General features: G+C 50.5%; 1 protein-coding gene across 1 annotated transcript; it reads left to right on the top strand.

The window, feature by feature from the left end:
• Positions 1-3,265: 3,265 nt before the first annotated feature.
• Positions 3,266-16,198, top strand: Txn2 (thioredoxin 2). Its single transcript, XM_028778907.1, has 4 exons — positions 3,266-3,351; positions 4,413-4,675; positions 7,178-7,301; positions 15,384-16,198. Exons 2-4 carry the CDS (start codon positions 4,413-4,415, stop codon positions 15,495-15,497), a joined length of 501 nt encoding a protein of 166 aa, XP_028634740.1. The 5' UTR covers positions 3,266-3,351; the 3' UTR covers positions 15,498-16,198.
• Positions 16,199-20,471: the final 4,273 nt, after the last annotated feature.

The following is a 20,471-nucleotide window of genomic DNA, read 5'->3' as shown; positions in this document are numbered from 1 at the left end:
GGCATGCAGTATCATGATGCAGTGCTGGGGAATCAAACCCCAGACCTTGTGTATGCTAGGCAGGCATGCTACCAACCCAACTGAGCCACAGCCCCAATCCCCTAGTCTGATCTTTCTTTCTTTTTCTTTCCTTCCTTCTTTCTTTCCTTCCTTCTTTCTTTCTCTTCTTCTTCTTCTTCTTCTTCTTCTTCTTCTTCTTCTTCTTCTTCTTCTTCTTCTTCTTTTTTCTTAGACGGGGTTTCACTTAATAGCCTGGGCTAGATGGAACTTGCTATATAAACCAGGCTGACCTTGAATGCACAGATCTGCCTGCCTCAGTCTCCTCAGTGCTGGAACCAAAGGCATGATCCCCCATGCCCTGCTAATTTTGATTTTTTAAAAACTAATCACAGAGGGCTGGAGAGCTGTCTCAGCAGTTAAGAGCACTTGTTGCTCTTACAAGGGACCTGGGTTCGGTTCCCAGCACCTACATGACATCATTTCCAGGAGATCCAGCACTTTCTTCTGACCTCTGCAAGGCATGTGGTGCACATATATACATGCAGACAAAACCCTCATACATATAAAGTAAATGGTAAATCTAAACAAACAAACAAACACCTTTAAGCTGACCACTGTGTTGATTTCACCAATGCTTATAACTCATAATCTGAAAGATGGTTGTAGCTGCCTGTCCTGATTCCCTTCCCTCTGTTTGGACTGGTGAATGCAGCAGTCCCTGGACATGGATACCACCAAGCACCTGAGGGGGTGCCTGGCAGCCTGCTGAGAGCCTAACCTATGTCACAGGCTGTCTACCTGCTGGAGAAAGGGGACTGACATCATGCCAGTTCCCATATCCTGTCATTCTTCAAATGTCACCGCCTTTTTTTTGTTTCCTGAGACAGGGTTTCTCTGTGTAGCCCTGGCTGTCCTGGAACTCTCTCTGTAGACCAGGCTGGCCTCCAACTCAGAGATACACTTGGCTCTGCCTCCTGAGTGCTGGGATTAAAGACGCGCACTGCTGAGCTAGCTCACAGCCCCTCTTTGAGGAAGTCATACTGTTCTCAGATGAGAAGTCCCGGGCCAACAAAGGTGAGGTGACTACAGAATAGACAGAAAGAGGACTGGCCCTGCATTAGAATTCAGAATGTGGATCAAGCGAGGAAATTGGCTCTCGAGAAACAGCTCTGAAAACGCTGAATAGGATGGGTGAGTGGCTGAGGAAGAGAAAGTGCTGGAGACAGAGAAAAGCAGATATAGAAGTGGGAGGGGCAGGAGCACCCAGGCCAGATGGCTCCTGGCATTATCAGCAACAGCTGCAGCAAGGGAGGCTGACCTCAGAAGGCCAGGGATCCGGGTATCCCACCATGGGTAGGTTGTCATCCTGGATGAGGGCAGAGGCTGAGACAAGAGGTCAGACAAGGTAGAGAGGCCACTCTGCCCATATGTGACCTCATCTGCCTTCAGTGGACAGGAGCCTCTATTAAGTGGAAGGCTGACATGGCAGTGGCTGACTACAACAGCTCTGCTTGTTTCCCACACTCTGTCCTAGAGGAAAAGCCCTGCACAGCACTGGGACCTGCCAATTGGACAGAGGACAAAACAGAACAGGGTGTGGCCAAGATGGGCCAGAGGCAAGCATGACAGTGGGTTTTGGAAGGGTACAGTGGGGCTGTGGAATGCGGTGAGGAAAATGGATCTGGAGGTAGAACTTAATCTGTGTCACTGTTGCACCTCGTAGAGTCACTGGGCACCTCCCGATGTCAGTCCCTGAGGCAAGTACTGGAGACAGACCCTGTAGGGTGGGAGACACAGGCATTTCTGTGCTCACAGATAAGCTATACAGAAACCAAGAATGTTAACCATGCAGGGTTGTCTCTTCAAAGGGAGAGATGTATAACCTGTTTTCTACCTAGAAGGCTGGGAGTGGAGCTGGTTAGGAACAGAGGTGTTGACCTCTGTACTATCTGTCTGATCAAGACCACACCAGATCCCCCCCCAGACCCTTAAGATGTCACGTGTAGTCAATCTATAAAACCCATCTTTATGGAAGACATGGCATGTACTTTACAAAAACTTTCAATGTAGTCATGTCTTAAGCTTTATTGTGCATCTGGGACTGAGCTAATTACCACCAGCAAACTTTTCCCAAATTGTGTTGTACTTAAATATGTCTAAAATAAACCATCTGGAGTCGGACTCTCAAAGTGTGATCCAGCACCAGCTAATGAGCCATGTTGAACTAGACTGTCTTCCTCCCTCACACAGATCACTGATCATTACTCTCTGGGCCGTGGTGTTTGCAGAGACCCCACACACTTCAGGGCTGCCGAGAGAGTGAGAAATAAAGACTGAATCTGGGGGTGGAGCTCAGTGGACAAAGTGCTTGCTTAGCTCAGTCCCAGTACCACATAAAACCTAGTCTGGGTTAAATGAGACTATCTAAGAAAAAAAGAAAAAGAGGTGTGGGGGAGGGAAGATGGAGAGAGAACGGAAGTAGAAAGAGAGGGAGGGAAAAAGAAGACAAAGGGGGGAGAGAGGGAGGAAAAACAGAAGAAAAAAAAGGGGGGGTGTTGAAGAAATGGCTCAGCAGTTAAGAGCACTGACTATTCTTCCAGAGGTCCTGAGTTGAATTCCCAGCAACCACATGGTGGCTCACAACCATCTGTAACAGGATCCGATGCCCTCTTCTGGTGTGTCTGAAGACAACAACAATGTACTCATATACATAATAAATAATTCTTTTAAAAAAATCACACGTGTATACACACACACACACGACAGGATCTCACGTAGCTCCTATGTAGTCAAGGATGACTGTGAACTCCTGAGCCCTCCGGGTTCTGGAATTCTGGAATTCTGTGTGTGCCATCACACCCAGTTTACTTGGTATTGAGAACCCAGGCTTCAGTGTCCTAGGCAGTCACCCAACTAAGCCATAACCCCAGCCTGGAATCTCTTCCTTTAAACACTAAATCTCCTGGGGAACAGTTTCCTCGGCATTAAAGTGAACACAGCCTTCCAGCCCTTTCAAGAGCCCAGATCCAAGGGTGGGCAATGCCAGGAGGACGCAACACAGCAAGAGCTCGCTCCAAAGCCCTCCCACCCATCTCCTCCCTCACTGGTCCCACACATCTTCCGGTCCCTCCTCCACGATCCCCTTCCTTCCGGTCTCGCCCCCTAGGCTGTATCATTTTCCGTCATCCTCATTGGTGAAAAATACCGAGCCGCCCCCAACTTGCTGAGAAACGCCGGCCGGATAGTCTTTCCCGGAAATGACGCTAGACCCGCCCCTGAGGAAGTGACAGCGGGAGTGCCCTTGACGGGCAGGCCGACTGGGCTCTGCAACTCTGCTCACACTGCCGGGAGGTAGGATCCCTGCGGGGTGAGCTGAGCCGCGGTGGCGGCGCGCTCCTATGCAGGAAGGCGATCGGCAGGCAGAAGCCCCTAGAGGGAGGAGGTGGCCTCGGCAGCTGCACGTCCTGTGCTCCCAGTCTCCCCGCTTACCCCCCCCCCGTGTTCATGTTTTGGGCTTCCCTCCGTACACATGCCACCCTCTTCACTTTGGTACCCCATATCTGGTTCCTGTGCCTCTTAGTTCCTCCTTCCGTAGCTGGGAGCCTTCTTTGCTCGTTCTTCGACAGCTTCCCTTTCTTTAATTTCCCATGAAAACACTTTTATAAAAGATGACTGATAGATTAAAGGTTTTACAGACGGCCTTGGGTTCCAATTGACTGTACTTAAAAAGCTTTCCTACGTTGGACATGTCCCTTAACCTACCTGTTGCCCTGAATGTGGACCGTATTATAACATTTCTTCAGAGTTGATCAGGGAGAACCAATGATATAACCCACTTGAGTCTTGTTCCTCCCTCCATCGACCTTTTCTAATTCCACTCAGTCTTGATTTCTTTTCTTTTTTTTTTTTCTTTTTTTTTCTTTTTTCTTTTTTTTTTTTTTTTGTTTTTTTGAGACAGGGTTTCTCTGTATAGCCCTGGCTGTCCTGGAACTCACTCTGTAGACCAGGCTGGCCTCGAACTCAGAAATCCACCTGCCTCTGCCTCCCAAGTGCTGGGCAGTCTTGATTTCTGTTTGGTTGTCAACCCAGTTTTTCTGTCCTTCAGACTCAACGTCTGTTCGGTGATTCTCATTCCTCACTCACCTCTAGATACTTATTTGTTGTGGGGAAGTTTTAGGGATCAGGTTTTATTGTATAGCCCAAACTTATATCCACCTGCCTCAGCCTCCCAGGTGAAGGATTGACAGGTGTACCCCACCACACCTGGCCCTCAAAAATCATATAGTATTTCCATGCATTTTGCTTCCAATTCTGCATGTTTCCAACACCTTATTATTTCAGATTACTTTGTTTTCCTAGTGTATTGACTTCCTGTTGTATGGCCCAGCTCTTCTTGCCTCTTTCTCCCACAGATGGCTCAGCGGCTTCTCCTGAGGAGGTTCCTGACCTCAGTCATCTCCAGGAAGCCTCCTCAGGCTGGGTGGACTTCCCTCACCTCTAGGACCCTGAAGACCCCTCAGTACAATGCTGGTGGTCTAACAGGAGTGCCCAGCCCAGCCCGGACAGTACACACCACCAGAGTCTGTTCAACAACCTTTAACGTCCAAGATGGACCTGACTTTCAAGACAGAGTTGTGAACAGTGAGACACCAGTGGTTGTGGACTTTCATGCACAGTGAGTACTGGGAGCAGTAAAGAGATGAGGGTCTTACTTAAGCAAGTATTTATTGAGTGCCCACCATGACTCTCAACCATGTTTGATGCTTTACCTACATAAACTCATTGTGAAGACTTTTGAGACCCAGTGCCTGCCCTTAAGGAGCATGCAGTGTGGTAGGAGACAGATTGACAGTCTTCCTAGCATACTAGGGGAAGTGCTGCCTCATGCCTGTGCCCTGTATCTCACTGCCTGAAAAGCTCAGCGTCTTCTCCAGTGTAGAATAGCATCATTATATTTTAACATCCCACCCACTAAAACTGGGCAGAGCTGGGCAAAACATTATCAGTGCCACCATAGTAGTTCCCAAGCATGCCTGGGGTGGGCAGGAGGTGTCTTCTCAGTACCGTAGGAGTGTGTTTTAGAGATACAAGAATGCCTGCACTTTAGCCTGGTCTTCATTTCCAAACCTTTACACCTGATTCAACCAAAAGGCCAAGAGCCCAATTACCATCAGGTTTTCTAGACAAGTCTCTATGAACACACTATAGATATCTTCAGACACACCAGAAAATGGCATCAAATCCCATTACAGATAGTTGTGAGTCACCATGTAGTTGCTGGGAATTGAACTCAGGACCTCTGGAAGAACAGTCAGTGCTCTTCCGTTTTCTTCCTGGTCCTTTCTCTGACTGACGACATTGCCTTGGACAGGCCAGTGAGCGTCCTTGTCATCTGAGATAAGGCCTTGCAGGCTGGCTTTTTAGATAGGGTCTCGATGTGTAGCCTGGGTCAGACTTGAGCTTCCCTCCTCCTGCCTCCACCTCCTATATATGAGATCACTGCTACATGCCAACTCAGAGGAAAGGGCAAACAGGAGTTGATGCCAGGGACCTCCCCCTTCCTGTTATGGTGGAGGGCCTCTGAAAGAAATAGTCAGTAGGCTCATCTTTTTTTTTCTCTACAAGGTAGTTGATTGCATGGTTCACGTTTGTTCCTTTAGTGCCAGGCACACGTCTGGTACCACATACAGAGATGATAGCATGCTGTCTGCCCTAGGAGAGTTCCTGCACCTCAGCCAAGGAGGGCTCGCTCCTGTCCATTGCCAACAGTTGACAGAAAATAAGAAGAAAGTCCTGGAGTGAAAGGGTCACGCAGAGACATTTTGCTAAAAAACAATCCTGGGGAGGTGGCTTAGCAGTTAAGAGCACTGACTGTTCTTCCAGAGGTCCTGAGTTCAATTCCCAGCAACTACATGGTGACTCACAACCATCTGTAATGGGATTTGATGCCCTTTTCTGGTGTGTCTGGAGATACCTATAGTGTGTTCATAGATATAAAATAAATAAATAATTCTTTCAAAAAAAAAAAAGAAAAAAAAAAAAACTAGTGGCCAGAGACATGGCTCAGCAGTTAAGAGCAGTGGCTGCTTTTCCAGGAGACCTGGGTTCAATTCCCACCACCCATATGGTAGCTCACAGATTGTATCTCCAGTAGTGGTGCATACCTTTAATCCCAGCACCCAGAAGGTAGAGACAAATGGATCTCTGAGTTTGAGGCTAGCTTAGTCTACAAGTCAATTTCCAATGCAACAAGGGCTACAAAGTAAAACCATGTTCCAAACCACCACCGTCATCCCTCCTCCCCCTTCTCCCCACAAAAAGGAAAGATGCTTTTAGCAACCTTGAGGTGATCCTGGCTCTGCTTGTTTCATCAAACAAGACTGGGCTTCACTCTGTAGCCCAGGCTAGCCTCAAATTCCTGTTCCTCTTTCTTCCTGTCTTAGTTACTTTTTTGTTGCTATGACAAAATACCCTGACAAAAGAAACTTGAGAGAAAAGCAGCTGGCTCCAAGCAGGGTCCATCACATTGGAGGAACCATATGGCAGAGGCTTGGGGCAGCTGGTCGCATTGTATCCATAATGAAGCAAAGAGGGCTGCTGTGCTCAACTCCCCAGCTCCCCCTGCTTTTTTTTAAACATTATTATGTGTGTGCATACATGCATGCTGGTACCGTGTTATTCATACGGAGATCAGAGGTTAGCCCTCTGGACTTGATTCTTTCCCGCCATGTAGGCTCCCAGCAGTAGACACCCTTCTTGGCACACTCACGCTCTAGCTAGAATCCTAGCTCAGAGAGTGGTGCCACCCACCCACCCACAGTTGGTGGGTCTATCCCTCCTCAGTTTACATCATCAAAATAATCCCCCATGGGCATGCCCAGAGACCCCTCTCCCAAGTTCAGGAACTACTGGACTGCACCCCATTGCCAGGCTATGCACCTTACCATCCTGTCATCTGCAAGAACTCCATGGGCCTTGGTTCTGTTGGGGGCTGTCATCTCTGAAGGTTCTGCATAGCTCTGAGAAGGTTCCAGCACAAACGCTGGCCGTTGGGGATGCGCCTGGGTTTCCGTCCCTTCAGTTCCGCCTTCGGAGTCCCGTGGGGCCCAGGGAGGCTCTGGGGAGGAATGTGGAGCAGCAGGCACTCAGGACTGACTGTCCCTTCTCACCTTCTGAGGTGGTGTGGCCCCTGCAAGATCCTCGGACCGCGGTTAGAGAAGATGGTAGCCAAACAGCACGGGAAGGTGGTGATGGCCAAGGTGGACATTGACGACCACACAGACCTTGCCATTGAGTACGAGGTATGTGTTGGCAGAGAGTTGCCATGGGGAAGCCAAGGTGGGAACGCTGTGGGGACCACCCAGGAACCAGTAAGTGACGTGCCTAGTATTCACTTCAAAGGTCTCGGGTTTGCGCACGGGGCTCTGTTAATCCACTGACACCGTTAGGAAGTGTATTGTGTGGCCCACAGTGCTGGGTCCTCCTCTGTCATTGGTTTTCTGAGATAGGGTTTCATATCATTCGAGCCATCCTCAGAACTCCTGATGCTCCTGCTTCAGCCATTCAAGCATTAGGGTTATAGGAGTCTCCACCATGTCTGGCTCAAGTCTTCCTGTCCTACCCACCTCACTTGCATCCAGCTGTTGCTTATAAGCCCTGGCTGACATGCCAGGCATGTATGTATGATCATGGTAAGGGACATAAGGGGAGACCCTTGTCCCCGGGTGTCTCTTGTTCTGTTGGAAGAGAACGCTCGATAAGATGGTCATTCCACCCCGAGATGACAGGAACAAACAAGAAAGACAGGAAGGAGTTGGCCTATTTGTGTGGGCATACTGCTCCAGCACAAGTCCTGGGGACAGGTCCCATTGCCTGATGTACAGAATGTGGCAGCAGACAACACTGGGCTTGGGGCTGGAGAGATGGTTCAGCAGTTAAGAGCACTGACTCGTGTCCAGGGGACCTTGGTTCAATCCCCAGCACCCACATGGTTGCACACAAACATTGGTAACACCAGCCCCAGAGGATATGGCTCTCTTCTGGCCTCCGCTGGCATGGCATGCACACGGTGTATTTGACATATAACACGCAGGCAAAACACCCCACCCACATAAAGGAAAAATAAAGAGAAAAATTTCAAAGCAAAACACAACTCTGACCTCCCCAAACAGCATTCAAGAATGTTGAGGGGCTGGAGAGATGGTGCAGTGGTTTAAGAGCACTGACTGCTCTTCTGGAGGACATAGGTTCAATTCCCAACACCCACATGACAGTGCACACCTATCCATCACTCCAGTCCCAGTAGCTCAGATGCCCTCTTCTGGCCTTTGTTGGCAAAGTTCCCACACCCATAAAATTTTTTGAAGTTTAAATAAATAAATAAATAAAAACATTCAAATACAGCCAGACTGTGGTAGCTCTACCTCTGTACTCAAGAGGCAGAGGTAGAGGCAGACGGATCTCTGAGAGTTCAAGGCTAACCAGGTCTATAGAGCAACAGCCAGGGCTACACAGGGAAATCCTGTGTTGAAAAAAAAAATTTAAATACATAATATCAAAGTTAAAAAAACAAGTTTGCAATTTTTTTTTTTTGAAAAAGAACTTTGAGTGTCTAATGGGGCAGGTGGTTAACACATGAGACACTTCAGAGCAGTGACTTCTAGAGCAGCTCAGCCCTCTCTCAAGTCCCCAGCCACAGGACAAACTAAAGGCCACAGCATGTTCCAGTCACAATGTTTACAGCCATGGGCAGCAATGGAATTTGGCCCGAGGGCCATGGTCCACTCAGTGCTTTCAAGTATGGGCTCCCAGTACAGAGGCCTTGGCTGTCACAGACACACACTCTGGCTTTCAGAGTGTTCAGAGTTGAAAGTTTTGGCTTGGAGACACTCCAGCCAATGACATCTGTGTAAATGTCCAAATTCTGATGGGTGCTGTGGAGAGAGGAAATGGGTGGGGGGAGGGCTTTTGTTCCCCTTTTTGTTTTGTTCTTTGATTTGGCCTTTTGAGAGAGAATCTTATGAAGCACAGGTTGGCCTTGGAAAGAATGACCTTGCATCTCTGAGCCAAGTGCAGTGCTCACAAGCACACGCCAGCCATCCCATCTGTCAGAGGACTGTGGTCTCAGAGGAGGTAACATGAGAGCAGAGACCTGAATGGAGCAGTGTGTGAAGTGTGCTTGTCTCAGGAAAGGGCCGCTGTGCAGGGCTGACAGAGGCCCTGGGCTGGCCACAGACCATGCAGGGACGGGCAGTATCCTGTGGGCCCTGGACCACAGTTGAGGAGAGAGAGAGAGGCCCTTTGTGGCCGCAGGGCTGGATGAGAGGAAGAGCAGGGTTAGGAGGCCAGGAGGCTGGGAAAGCAGACCAGACCGGAGCAGGGCCTTCCCAGGAGGCTGTGCCGACGCTGATACTCTGACAGAGCCGAGGTCACACCTGGCTGCCTAGGGACTAGCTCTGCTTCACAGACATGTTTGGTCTGGCTCTCAGAGTGTTTTAAAGAAAGGGAAAAGTGGGTGTTGATATTTAAGACTTGGGATTTGTGCAAGCCAGGCATGGTGGTACATGCTTGTAAGCCCAAGACCAACATCAAGTCAGCCTGGGAAAGGTAGCAAGACTTTTTCTCCAAAAAAAGTTCTGTTCTTTGAAAAATCCACCTCTCTTGAAACCTCAAGGCCAGGGTGAACCTTTCCAACCCTCTGGATGCAAGAAGATGAGAGGGTTGGGGAGCTTTTTCTTAGTATTCAGACACCCAGACTCAACCAGGTTTACCTCCCCAAAGGCATCGGGAGTACAGTTACCCATCCTTTGACCAGAGCCCATGGCGGGAAACAGGGGTGGACAGTGTGGGAAAAGTTGCCCATCTCTTGAGCTGGACGAAGAGTGGGATGATAAGTCAAAGGGAAGAAATAAGGCTGCCTGGGACAGAAGAGAAGAAATGCATGCTGGGAAGATAGGGCCTCCCATTCCCACCCAAGGTCCTAGCAGGTGTGAATCTTTGGCCTTCTGGTAAGAATGCAGTGCTGGAGCCACACAGGAACAAGGCATGGGTCAACCTACGACTTCCAGGCTGCCTCCTGGGATCCCCAGGTGCTCCCATGTTGGCCTCAGCATCATTTGTTTGGCAGAAAGCTGCAGACCAACCACATGCCAAAGCTTGGGAACTAGTCATGCACAAAGCAGACTTCCACCAACAGGGGTCCCGTGGGTGACTGGAGTTCCCAGCACCATAACTCCACCTCCTATATTCCAGGGAGCCTGGGATGGGATGCGTGTGGACAGCCCGTGATGAGGCAGGTGAAGGACTCCTTTGGGACTCTTGTCCTCCGCCTGCCCACCATCTACGCAGTGCCCAGATTACACAGAAGGCCTCTACAGCAGCCTGCATCTCCTCTCGACCTCTTTGTTTTATCAAGCCCTGGGCTGGGGACACTGAGGTCCTGTGAATCCCAACAGGATTATCCTGCCTGCCCCTTGCCCTTCCTTCCTTCCACCTAGCCTTTGAGAAGAGAAGAAGCCAAGAAGAGATTTGCTACCAAGCAATCCCCATTCCCCTGGGATAATTCCTACAAGGTCTCAAGCCCTCTTCCAGATATGTGGGCAAGCTTGTCAGAAGAATTGCTCAAAGCAGTTCTCAGAGGCAGCTGCTTCCCAAGCCTTCCTGACCCCTCAATCCTTCCTCCATTATCGGCTCCACTCCACTGCACTGAAGGAGAGGGAGGGAGAGTCCTCGAGGCCTTCGGGGGTTCCCTGACAGCCCCGACTCCTATTCTGCATAGTCTCATCTTGGGGAGCCCAAGGCTTTCACTCCTCTGTCTCTCTCCTGACCACTGAGACCTACAGTTCCTGGGGAGCGAGTAGGGAGGAGCGGGCCATCTGCTGTCCCCTGAGGCTTCTCTGTCCCTCAGCCTTGCATTTGAAGGTGTGATTGCACCTGTGGCTTGTCTGAACTTTTTGGTTTTTCGAGACAGGGTTTCTCTGTATAGCCCTGGCTGTCCTGGAACTCACTCTGTAGACCAGGCTGGTCTCGAACTCAGAAATCCACCTGCCTCTGCCTCCCAAGTGCTGGGACTAAAGGCATGCGCCACCACTGCCCGGCTTGTCTGAACTTTTATTTGTTTATTTCTTCTTTTTTTTTTCCTTTGAGATGAGGAGGCAGGGCTTGTCATGTTTTGTGTGGTCCAGGCTGGACCCAAACTCAGTATATAGCAGAGGATGGCTTTGAATCTTCCTGCCTCCACCTCCAAGTACCAGGATTAAAAGGCATGTACTCCCAGTTTAAATTGGGATGAGCCTGAGGCTTTGCTTGCTAAGCGAGCATCCTACCAGCCGGTCTGTCTGCAGCCTGCTTTGTCTTTTTGTTTTGGTGGGTTTTCCTTTTTAGTATGTATACCTCAATAGGCAGATCACTAACTAGTTTAAAATGTATGCTGTTTTAATCCTTTCTAATTCCCCTATGTGGAGATAAGTGCCTCTCAAACCTGAGCGTGGCCTGTATGTGTAGGGTCAGAGGACAACTGATGGCCATTGGTTCCTGCCATTATGTGGGTTTTGGTGATTGGACTCAGGTTGGCAGGCTTTGTGACAAGTGCTTTTACCTACCCAGCGACCTCTCTAGTCCTCCTGGGATATTTGTTCTTTTTCTTTCCGTGTTTCATACGTGCATAATGCATGGTTGTGCTTCTGTGTGTGCGTTCCTGTGCGTCCATGTGGAGGCCCACGGTAGGTGTTGGGAATCATCTTCATCACCTATCCATTGAAGAAGGTCTCTCAACCCCAGAGCTTGCTAGCCAGATTGCTGTAAGGCTCCTTTGTCTCTGCCCTCTGAGGCTGAGTCAACAAACGGGGAGGCCACCACACCTACCTGGTATTTATGGAATTCTCAAAGAGCAGATTCGAGGACTGAGGGTATATGCCAAAAGCCCTGGGTTTCTTCCTGAAGAGAGGGAAAGAAAAAAGCAGATTATGACCCCGAGTCTCAGGAAGGACGTAATTTCGTCATTCCTCAATGGCTGTGTGTACACACAGCTGTGTGTGTGCTGGGTGCCTGTGCACATGCAGCCTTAAAGGCGCTGCTGGGTGTGCTCCCTGCTCGCGATCCACTTTATTCATTGAGGCAGGGTCTCTCAGTTGAGTACAGAGCTCACGGATCAGCTAGCCTGCATGCTGCAGGATTTTCTGCATCTGGAGTGCTGAGAGTGTAGGCAGTCACCATACCCACCCAATATTATGTGGGCGTTGGGATCCATACTGTGGTCTTCATGGCATCAGAGCCATCTCCCCAGCCCCTTGTCTGCATGGTTTTAGGCTGACATGCAGGAGTCTGTTCTCTCTTTCAACCGTGTGGGTCCAATGGCTTGAACTCAGGTCCTCAAGCCTGGTGGCAAGTACCTTTTCCTACTAAGCCATCTTTCCAACCCTGTTTTGTTTGTTAAATAATGGGTTTGGGTTTTTCAAGACAATGTGTTTCTCTATGTAACTCTAGCTGTCCTGGAACTCACTCTATAGACCAAGCTGGCTTTGAACGCAGAGAGTTCAGAGCCTCCCGAGTGCTAGGATTAAAGGCGACACGCCTAGCAGTAACGGTTTTCCTAAGAACTCTCTTGTATTCACTTTTACAAGACCTTTGCTTTGGCATTTTTTAATTTAGAGCATGGTGTTGTTGAATGCTTCTCTGAATTGCCTTTACCCTGCTGGGGTCCCCATTCTCTCCGGCTCTTACCCTTCACTCTGCAGCAGAAGCAGAGCCAAACAGACTGTGTTTCTTGTTTGGAATCCCTGCTTAACTTTCTGAGTCATCTTGAAATTGGTGCTTTGAGCTCAGTCTTCTCATATCTAAAAGGAAAGTCAAGATGTCGCTCACTCGGTGACAGCACCTGTATGCAAAAACTAATAAAATGGACCAACCTGGGAATCAGCATTCTGTGAGCTTGCTTCTGTGTAAGCACCCAGGATCTTCCATGACATTTAAAGCATCCTCCACCCACTGTGTGTTCCTCAGCCACAGAGATCACCAGCTTCCTGTGGTATCTGCTGTGCTGTCCTTTGACGGTTTCCTAGCAGAGTTGCTGGCAGGTATGTCAGGGTGAGACACGAGATGTCACAGGTCAGTTGGGAAAGGCCATATGAACATTCACGTTCCAGGCTTGGAGGCCCCTGTGGGTTCTTGGAGCAGGACAGGCAGCATGTCTGAGCATGCCCTTTCCCCAGCCCTCGATTCCTATTGTCCTGCTGGAAGTGAGGTGTGCCTTATCCATGGCTCTGCGTTCCCAACACTTTTCTAAGACCGTGTACAAGGGCCCATGCATTATCGTTGATGGTCTGCTCTAAGCACCATTTCCCATAATTGAGTAGCAGAAGCTGTGAGTCCTGGGACAGCCCAGATACTCCTCTAGAAACAGTGTTCTGGAGCCTGCAGCTAGTAGCTACATGCATGCATGTTTATATGCGTGCCGCCCAGACTTACGAGAAAGTCCTTGATCAGTAGTGGCCAGACCTCAATTGTCATGGACACTAGCCTGGTCTTTGTGTGCCCCAGCACACACAGAGGCTTGCACACACAGCACAACCGTACAAGAGGGAAACTCCATTCACCCTGAGTATCTCAAAGGGAGAGGAGAGGCCTGCTTAGACAGGCCAAAGGGACTTGACAAAAAGAAGCTCCTTATTTTGTTTTTTTTTTGCGTTGGGATGGAACCCAGGCCTCATGCCTGCTAGGCAAGTACTCTACCACTGAGCCACACCCTCAACCCTAAGCCACATCTTAAAACTGGAATATTTATTGTAAAGGGACAGAATGTTTCAGTGGTTGTCCCTGAGTTTCCAGCCTCCGGATGCTGCAGCTCATTCACTGGCCACTAGAGGGTGCACGAACACACCTAATGGGGGTTCCTGGAGCCTGTTTTGCTGGTCCCTGCTTTTTCCTGGAGATAGTGCAAGCCTGATGCTGGGCTGGTAATGCCACCAGTCTGACAAGGACAAGAGCCCACAGGAAGGCTGTGACTGGGGACACTCATGGTCATCCCAATTCCTGTTTCTGGCACATACCCTGTGCCACCCATGGCACCCCCAGGATCATCCTTAAAGGGACCGGAGGTACTAAAGTGCTTTTCCCATTAGGACCTGTCTGTCACATGACCTATGAAGGCTGTAGGATGGGGCCAAGTGGCCTTCACTTATCTCTTTTGTGATCTCTTTGATCACAATCTCAGTCTGGCCTCCGCCTCCGAGATGACTCATCCCGCAGCCCTCAGGCTGTGTGAAGGCCTAGTGGGCTCCTGTACCTGGCTCTTGTTGCTTTGTAGCTAACTTGGTACTTAAGCTAGGTCCCTGTTTACCTTCCTCCGTTTATGTAGGTTCTCGAGTGCCAGCAGATGCCAAGCATCAGGCAGTCCGCCATGCTTGGCCAGCCAGCCTCATACATAGTTCATGTAATCTGTCTGAGTCCCCAGCGCTGTGGAGGCAGTGCCTCATGGAGCAGGAATGCCCCCTTTCCGTCTGCCAGCCCTCACTAAAGCCTCCGATCGATCGCCGGGCAGTGGTGACGCGCCCCTTTAATCCCAGCACTTGGGAGGCAGAGGCAGGCGGATTTCTGAGTTCGAGGCCAGCCTGGTCTACAGAGTGAGTTCCAGGACAGCCAGGGCTACACAGAGAAACCCTGTCTTGAAAAACCAAACCAAAAAAAAAAAAAAAAAAAGCCGCCAATCACATATTACTACCCAATCCAACCCGGGTTGGGAAGAGGCTTCGAGTTTCTGGTCCCTGATAACCAAAGCCCGCCAATGTGGTCCTCAGCGGGTCAGGCTCCACAGCACCCATAGTGTGCCCTGAACCCTGTACTGTCTTAGCGTGTGTCACTTGGCATTCCTATGCCCAACTAAAAGTATTATCAGTGTCTCCACAAGCCGAGACTTGAGGCAATAAAACACTTACCAGGTTCACCCAGGATAGGAGTGAGGTGGGGTCACCCAGCCCTGGAGCTCACATCCCTGACCCCTGAGTTCTGTCTCAAACATTCAAGGTAAGCCACAAATGCTCAGTACACAGAGAAAGGCTGTGAGGCTTGGAAAGCACCCTGACATGCAGCGCACACGCACGCGCGCGCACACACACACACACACACACACCGGCTATTTTCATCTCGTCAATGTAGCCAAACCTCTGGACCAATGAGTCAGTCCTGTGGTTCAGGGAGGAGGAGGATTCTGGGAGTTTGCAGTAGAAGAAGTTCTAATGGTGGGTGGGCCTCCTCCAGTCCCTGCACCAAGCAAAGACCCCATTTCCTTTGGCACGTCCTGTAACTTTGGCCTTCTCAACAGAGACTTAGGGAAGGCGCATGAGATCCATTCACCTCCGAGTGATGTGTACTGTGGTTCCCTCACCCAGGTGTCAGCTGTGCCCACCGTGCTGGCCATCAAGAATGGAGACGTGGTGGACAAGTTTGTGGGCATCAAGGACGAGGACCAGCTAGAAGCTTTCCTGAAGAAGCTGATTGGTTGACAAGCAGGGAAGAGGCCTGACTACTGCCCTTGCCTGCTGGAACCCTGTTTGGGGAGGAGCCTAGTAGAACTCCCAGCCCTCAGCTGTCATCCTTCCTGCCCTGCCCTTCTGTTTTGTCCTCGTGGGTCTTGCCTTTGACAGCAGACCTCCAAATGTAGACGCCACCAGCACTTCAGAGCCAGCCCTCAGCCAGGGTGGTCAGGAGAGGAGCAATGCTGCCACTGGTGTGGGGGGCATCCTGTACACCTCCTACTGTGTGCTCCTCCTGTGCACTTACTGTGTGCTCCTTCTGGGGCCTGTCGCTCTTCCCCTAGATGCTGGAAAAAGCCTGGGCCAGCCTGTGGCCTGACCGCACAGGTAGTCGCCTGGTCCCCATCTCTGTGGTCCTCTCTGATCTGTGCCCCAGACCCACGCATTTGCCTCTGGCACGGTTCCCATCCCACCTCTGCTTGAAAAGGAAACCAGACACTGAACAAGTGAGAGTAATGTCTAATTCTCTCATTTTTTTGTAGGTCTATAATAAAGAACTTTATGTGGCCCTTCTACCTCTTGCTGTGAAGAACAGAGCCCACCCCATACCCTGTGTCTGTCCCTTCTCTTCCTTGTCCATCCCTGGGTTAGCTGGGCCTTGGTTCTGGTGCCCTGAGCAGGAGGAGGAGCTGTAAACAAGTCAGACCAATAAAACCAGGTTCTCACTGCCACTGGCTGTTCTTCTGTGGGTACTGAGCACTTAGGATGGATGGGTATTCCTGGGCCCACCACTGTCCCCAGTTCCTCTTGGGTTCTCTACCCCTCTCATGACTTGTGTTCCTGTCCGTCATGGCTCTTGGTCTGGCCATGCCATCACAGACATCCCCTCTAAGGTCCAGAGGTTGGTGTGCTGTTTCCCAGAATGCAGACAAGAGCTCAAGGAATGCAGGCTGGGCTCTACCAAAAGCGGTTGTCTTAGAAACCTGGATTCCCTCAGCCTTTTGGTGCCTTCTTCCGGGACTGGCTTCTGACCAGTCCTGGCTGGGTGGCACTTCTTCCTATATAGGCCCACAGGAAGGTCTAGTCCTTGGGACCGGACCCTCCACCCATCCTGTTCCCTCTCCTGCTCCCTTGCCTACAAAGAGTGCCAGGCTGCCCAACCACGAAAGCCCAGCCTATCACCCTCCCAGGGCTAAGGGACCACAGTTGCTTGATACCTGTTTTCAGCAAGTCACCAGTACTTGATGACAGAGGGTCCTCATGCCCTCTGAACTTAGTGTCCTGAGGTGTGTGCATTTCTCATAATGATATACGTGGTTTCATTACAACCCACTGAAAGAGGGAGATCCACCTGGGGACAAACGAGAAGGCTGCCCTTGCTGAAACAGAATGGTGGAGAGGGTGGAGGTCCAAAAGACCTCGGGGCTGGAAGAAAACTGGCCTAGTGACTGTTCTGCAGAGACCACAAGCAAGGTAAATGAATGACAGCCTTTGGTCAGAACCTCTCCTGGGTACCGGGCGTGGTCATAAAGAATATATTAGGGTCAGAGGTTAGAGAGCATGGCCAAGGCCATGAAGCCCACCAGTGGCCAGGCACTTATCTTCTGTGCCCTCTCATGGTTTTGAGACCATCTCATGTATACCCAGCTAGCCTTTTGCTTGCTAAGGATGGTCTTGAACTCCTGATCGCCCCTCTTCCCCTCTGGAGTTTTGGGGTTACAGACATATACCACCACCCCTAGTTTTATTCAGTGCTGGGGATTGAGCCCAGGTCTTCATACATGATAAGCAAGGACTCTACCAACTGAGCTACGTCCCCAGCCCCCCATCACTACATAAAATATGTGCCTTTCATGTCACAGGCCAAGAAGGAGTGTGGGCCTATTTTATAGAAGAAGGACCCAGCTGAGTAACTTCAGATACTCCATAAGGAAGGGGGCATGGCCAAAACTCAAGAGTCTGCCCTACTGTACCCCACTGCCACCCCTTAAAAGGTACCATTCACCAAACGCTTTAACATACATTACCTCATTTAATTCTACTCTGATGAGGCAAGGGATCATTTCCATATACAAGCAAAGGAATCAGTTCAGAGACATGGACCTGCCCAAGGTCACATCTAAAAACTGACTGACTGACTGACTGACTGACGTTGCCACATACAAACCCAGGTGGGAGTATGACTCCTAGAGAGATGTGGAGAGCCTGGCAGAGGGCAGGAACCAAGTTCCCCCTCCTTAAAAGGTGCTTCCACAGGCAAGGTGAGCCCAGGACGAGAGACACAGCTGTCCCAGGTTGGCAGCCTCTGCCAATGATTAGGTGTCCATGAGTCACTGACTGTGAGCACAAAATGCACTAGGTGATCTACTTAATTCTGGGTGCTGACCTCACCTCACCAGGGGTGTGGAAGTTCCACAGTGGCCTCAGATCCCCCAGGGGGCCTCAGGGCTATGGATCTGGGGTGGGCAGCCCCGCTGCAATGTGGAGAAAAACACGTCACTTCTCACTTTGCGTACTGACTTGAGATAGATGTAGCCCAATCTAGCCTAGAACTCAAGATGGTCCTCCTGCCTCAGCCTCCTGAGTGCTAGAATTACAAGTATATACCACCTTGCTTGATGTTGTTAAAGGCCTTTTATCACCAGGTGGGAAGCCTGAGAGAGACACAGGACCACAGGCTCCCCTGCACACTAACCCATGGGCTGCCTGCCAGTGGTGTCCTGCTGAGGCTGGCCTGGGGGCCGGAAGTAGAGATGGAAGCACCTTAACCCACATCCCTCAACTAGACCCTGCAGGCAAGCAGGAGCCTCCTAGTCACAGGAGACTGAGCAGAGAGGGACTGCAGTAAATGCCGAGACTGCATTCCACAGGGAAGGCCAGTCACCGGGAGCCTTGGCGTTTAGCAGAGGCATTTGGGGTGACACTGGAGAGGTCACAAACAGATTCCTCTTACTGCGTGTCTGTACATGGGATCCAGGACCTCACACACACTCAGTGATACATGCTCTGCCATTGAGTCACTGTTCCCAGTAAGCTCCTCCTGCTGTTGAAAGGAGACTGGCTGTGCTAACTAGAAACTTGCATTCCAAAGACCCCACAGGAGGCTGCTTGTCACCCCTGAGCTGGTGTCGGAGCACATGGGCAGCTTTCTGGTACCATCCAACCTCCCTCCTGAGGGCATAGGGAAGGATAGACTCGGACTGAATCCCAGCGCCCTGGCTTCTACCAGGTGTAAAACAGTGCTTTCTCCCTTGGCTGTAGGAGAGGTGAGTATGGAGGTCACTGTGTCTCCATGATGGCAGCCTCCAGGTCCAGACCTGGAAGGTTCAGAGGATGTTGGCATGTCTCCATAGTCGCTCTTACCAGAAGTCTCTGCCTGGCCAGGGGAGCAAGGCCTACTCACTCCCAACAGTTGCTACCAGGGGACAGCTTTCCCAGAAAGTGAAGGCTGTTTTGGCCAGGCTGCGGAAATTCCTGACCTGTGGGCCCTCAGCAGGCAGGGTCCAGAGAACAATGTCAGGGCCATGTCCTCATTGGACAGGATGCCAGGCAGCAAGCAAGGCTTCCAGGCATTCTACTGTGGTTCCTCACCAATGCCTAGAGCACCAGCCACCAGCCAAATCCTGAACCTTAGTCCCAGATGCCTAAGGCCAAAGTGTGGCTACACAGGAAGTCTAAGCTAATGGTCGTTCCAAAGGAATGTCACCTCCAACAGATCACTCCACAGAGCAGGAAGAATCAGGTCCTGCTCAAATCCTTCCATTGGACCTTTTGCACACAGCCTCGGATCAGACGGTTTACTGTCAGATGATGAGTCTTGCATCAGAAAAATGGAGATGCTGATGATGGCCTGCGCTCTCTGAGTGTCAGGGTCATCGCAGCCAGTCCTCACAGTAACCTCAACAACATGACAGGGACTATTGCTATTGCCACTTTACAGATACCCACCAGACAGATTGCTTTCCCTGTGGGGCAAGGTTGTCACCATGCTGTGGCCCAAACCCACCCCTGTAAATTGGGACTCACCACAGTGCTGATTCAGGATCTGGGTAGGATTAGGGGGACATAGCAGGTTTAAACACTCAGTCACTCCAAAAGAGCTTAAGAAGTGTTAGGTATTCTGGGAGGCAGAGGCAGGTGGATTTCTGAGTTCAAAGCCAGCCTGGTCTACAGAGTGAGTTCCAGGACAGCCAGGGCTACACAGAGAAACCCTGTCTCGAAAAATGAAAAAAAAAAAAGTGTTAGGTATTAAAAAAATAAATAAAATAGAGAAAAATAAAAGATAGATGATAGAGATAAATAGAAAGATAGAAAGGTGGTTAGATGATAGACAGACAGACAGACAGACAGACAGACAGACAGACAGACAGACAAGAAGTTAGGTAAATCTTCCCCTTCCTGGCTCTCTCTGCTCTAACCTGCTCCATGCCTAGCCCAGGCTACTGGTCTTCCATTGGGCTTTGAGTCCTCCCTGATCCCTGACACTGCCCCCTCCTGCCCTGGACTCCAGCAGCCCCAGAGACCCAGAGATGACCTCACCCCTGGAGAATGCTTAGTGGAATTCACCCTGAGTCCTCAATTTGCCACACCTCCTCCCAGTTCTGACTGTCTTCTGTTGACACCCAGCGGGAGTGTGTCTAGGTGGTGGGCCAAGGCCCTACCTGCAGCCAACCTACTGGGTAAACACTGGTAAGTGGCTGTCTCCTCTGGCCCACTGCCTTCCTCTGCCTCCTATAGGTCTCTTGCTGCCCACAGGTCCCAGGCCTCCCCTCTGCATCTTACCATGTCCATCTGGGCTCACTGCTTCTGTTCCTGCTTCATACATGCAGAGACCTTAACCCGGGGAGGTGGTGTGGTATGTGAGTAACTCCCTGGGCTTCCTGCTCCAAACTAGAAAACATACTAACACTAGAAAATGGGACAGTAGTGCTGTGCCCCTTTAATCCCAGAACTTGGAAGGCAGAGAGAGAGGCAGGAGGATCTCTGAGTTTAAGGCCACCTGGC

This window comes from Grammomys surdaster, unplaced genomic scaffold (assembly GCF_004785775.1).
Source record: "Grammomys surdaster isolate TR1022 unplaced genomic scaffold, NIH_TR_1.0 342, whole genome shotgun sequence".
Taxonomy (NCBI): domain Eukaryota; kingdom Metazoa; phylum Chordata; class Mammalia; order Rodentia; family Muridae; genus Grammomys; species Grammomys surdaster.
Note: the sequence above shows the minus strand (reverse complement) of the source record. Positions and strands in the feature narration are given on the sequence as shown.

Excerpts from the sequence above, each read along its gene's own strand:
- Txn2 (XM_028778907.1), top strand. The coding sequence starts at position 4,413 with ATGGCTCAGCGGCTTCTCCTGAGGAGGTTCCTGACCTCAGTCATCTCC. Across the intron at positions 4,676-7,177 it reads GTTGTGGACTTTCATGCACA|GTGGTGTGGCCCCTGCAAGA; the intron begins GTGAGTACTGGG and ends TCACCTTCTGAG. Across the intron at positions 7,302-15,383 it reads ACCTTGCCATTGAGTACGAG|GTGTCAGCTGTGCCCACCGT; the intron begins GTATGTGTTGGC and ends TCCCTCACCCAG.